The sequence below is a fragment of the Mus musculus genome, chromosome 4 (assembly GCF_000001635.26).
Source record: "Mus musculus strain C57BL/6J chromosome 4, GRCm38.p6 C57BL/6J".
Lineage (NCBI taxonomy): Eukaryota > Metazoa > Chordata > Mammalia > Rodentia > Muridae > Mus > Mus musculus.
In genome coordinates, this window is record NC_000070.6 from 39,449,822 (window position 1) to 39,452,015 (window position 2,194).

At 44.4% G+C, this 2,194-nt stretch overlaps 1 protein-coding gene across 1 annotated transcript; it reads left to right on the plus strand.

Moving 5' to 3' along the window:
• Nucleotides 1–471: 471 nt before the first annotated feature.
• 1700009N14Rik (RIKEN cDNA 1700009N14 gene) lies at nucleotides 472–1,959 on the plus strand. The gene is made up of 2 exons (NM_001081095.1): nucleotides 472–712; nucleotides 937–1,959. Exon 2 carries the CDS (start codon nucleotides 975–977, stop codon nucleotides 1,623–1,625), a length of 651 nt encoding a protein of 216 aa, NP_001074564.1. The 5' UTR covers nucleotides 472–712; nucleotides 937–974; the 3' UTR covers nucleotides 1,626–1,959.
• The last annotated feature ends 235 nt before the right edge of the window (nucleotides 1,960–2,194 follow it).

Genomic DNA, 2,194 nt, shown 5'->3' on the forward strand with positions numbered 1-2,194 from the left:
AAAAGGAAGCAATTAGGACCCTGGGGGAATCTGGAGTGAATGATAGTGGCAGTGACTGAGCTGGACCTTGAAGCTCCTGCAGCGCAACTTCCCCAGTAGGGGTAGCCATCGAGCACACATCTCCAGAATGGGATTTTGTGGATCCATCTAATACACACCGTAGGAGTAACACGGAATGCCTGAAAATGTCTAGACATAATATAGACATATCCAATCAAGATACACAAAAGTGTCATTAGAAAGTCAGTATATCTAAGTCCTACCAAGCAGTCCTTAACATTCCCACCCCTATACGAAGAATGGCTGATCTACCTTCCTTCATATTACTAAAAGGATACACAAAAGGCACAGATTCATCTGTGAAAAATGCTTTCCATTTATGGCCAGAAGCAAGACAAGGCTGCACTATCTCCTCTGTAGATTATGATGTCATCAGGGAAGAATGTAAAAGCATCTAACACTCTGTTTCTTCCCTCTCCCCTTCCTCCTCTCCTCTCCGCTCCCCCACTCCCCCCTCTTCCCTCCCTTTTCCTCCCTCCCCACCCCTGTCTTTCTCTCTCTGATTCAGGGCAGAAACAGCGGTCTAAGACCTAAGAAAAGAAGAGAAAAAAACCCACCCTGTCAGCCCCTTTCCTCTCTCCAGCAAACCCTCCTGAATCGAGTGCACAGATCTAGGATGATGCATCTGTAAAATCAGCCCCAAGCAGGCAAGGTAAGGAATTTAGGCCACAGTTCATAAGAGAAGGGAGGCTGATGGAGAAGAGCCAACTAAGTTATTAAAATTTCAAAATTTTTAAGTCAAGACATTTTGAAGTCGGGGTAACTGTCTATTTAAATCTAGAAGTGCTTCCTCATTTTAGGCAAAGGTTTCATAAATATTCTGATGATATGAAAAATATTTCACCTTATTAATTATGGTTCCCAATCTTTCCTTAGTGGGACAGTGTGGAGACACTTGTGAAAGGATTGAGGTAATGGCCGCAGAGGGCGATCCCCCAGTCCAATTCAAGCTTGTCCTCGTGGGCGATGGTGGTACTGGGAAGACAGCGTTTGTGAAACGCCACTTGACTGGTGAATTTGAAAAGAAGTATGTGGCCACTCTGGGCGTAGAGGTACATCCTCTGATGTTCCACACCAGCAGAGGGCCCATCAAGTTTAACGTCTGGGACACTGCTGGCCAGGAAAAGTTTGGGGGCCTGCGAGACGGCTATTACATCCAAGCCCAGGGTGCCATTATAATGTTCGATGTAACATCAAGAATTACTTACAAAAATGTGCCCAACTGGCATAGGGATCTGGTACGGGTGTGTGAAAACATCCCCATTGTGCTGTGTGGTAACAAAGTAGATGTTAAAGACAGAAAAGTGAAGGCGAAGTCTATTGTCTTCCACCGCAAGAAGAACCTTCAGTATTACGACATTTCAGCCAAAAGCAACTACAACTTTGAGAAACCCTTCCTCTGGCTCTCCAGAAGACTCACTGGAGACTCTAACTTGGAGTTCGTTGCCATGCCGGCTCTAGCCCCACCTGAGGTGGTCATGGACCCAGCCTTAGCAAAGAAATACGAGCATGACTTGGAAGTGGCACAGGCCACTGCTCTCCCCGATGAGGATGATGACTTATGAGAAAGTGAGGCTTGGGTGGCATCACAAGCCTAAGCGTACAGGCAACTGCGCTGTAATGTCACCTGTGTGTCCTGTGTGTCATCTTGCTACCTAACTACGCAGACTCAGACTCCGTGTCAGTGGTAGCCAAACAGAAGGCTTCGGGGTGAAGCCTTCGGACTGTGGCAGTTACAAACACACCTTCCATCTGGGATTTGCAGGTTTAGCTGTTTGTTTCTTCCCTGAGGTTCAAAACTAAGGGTCCTGCAGTTACAACCTGTGTCCTGTGGCAAAATCTTGGCACTGTAATTTCATCCCTTTTGCTTAAAATAAAGTAGCTTTTCAAACACCAAAAGATAATTTCAGAATATAAATGTAACATAAAAGAAAAATACTTTTTCAGAAAAAAAAAATAAGATTTTCTTTAGCAGAAGACCTTTTGAGAAGCCTGGGTTTTAATTTGTTTTACCTGAAAATAGTTTTCAGTGACCACTTAATTTCATTATGGGGCAGCAGTTATGAATTTGTGGTATTTAGTTGATGCCTATAGTAGCTGTGTGGTCTGATGCAGAGTAGCATAAATTTTTTGA

What these genes read in the sequence shown, in the direction of transcription:
- 1700009N14Rik (NM_001081095.1), top strand. Translation starts at nt 975, where the DNA reads ATGGCCGCAGAGGGCGATCCCCCAGTCCAATTCAAGCTTGTCCTCGTG.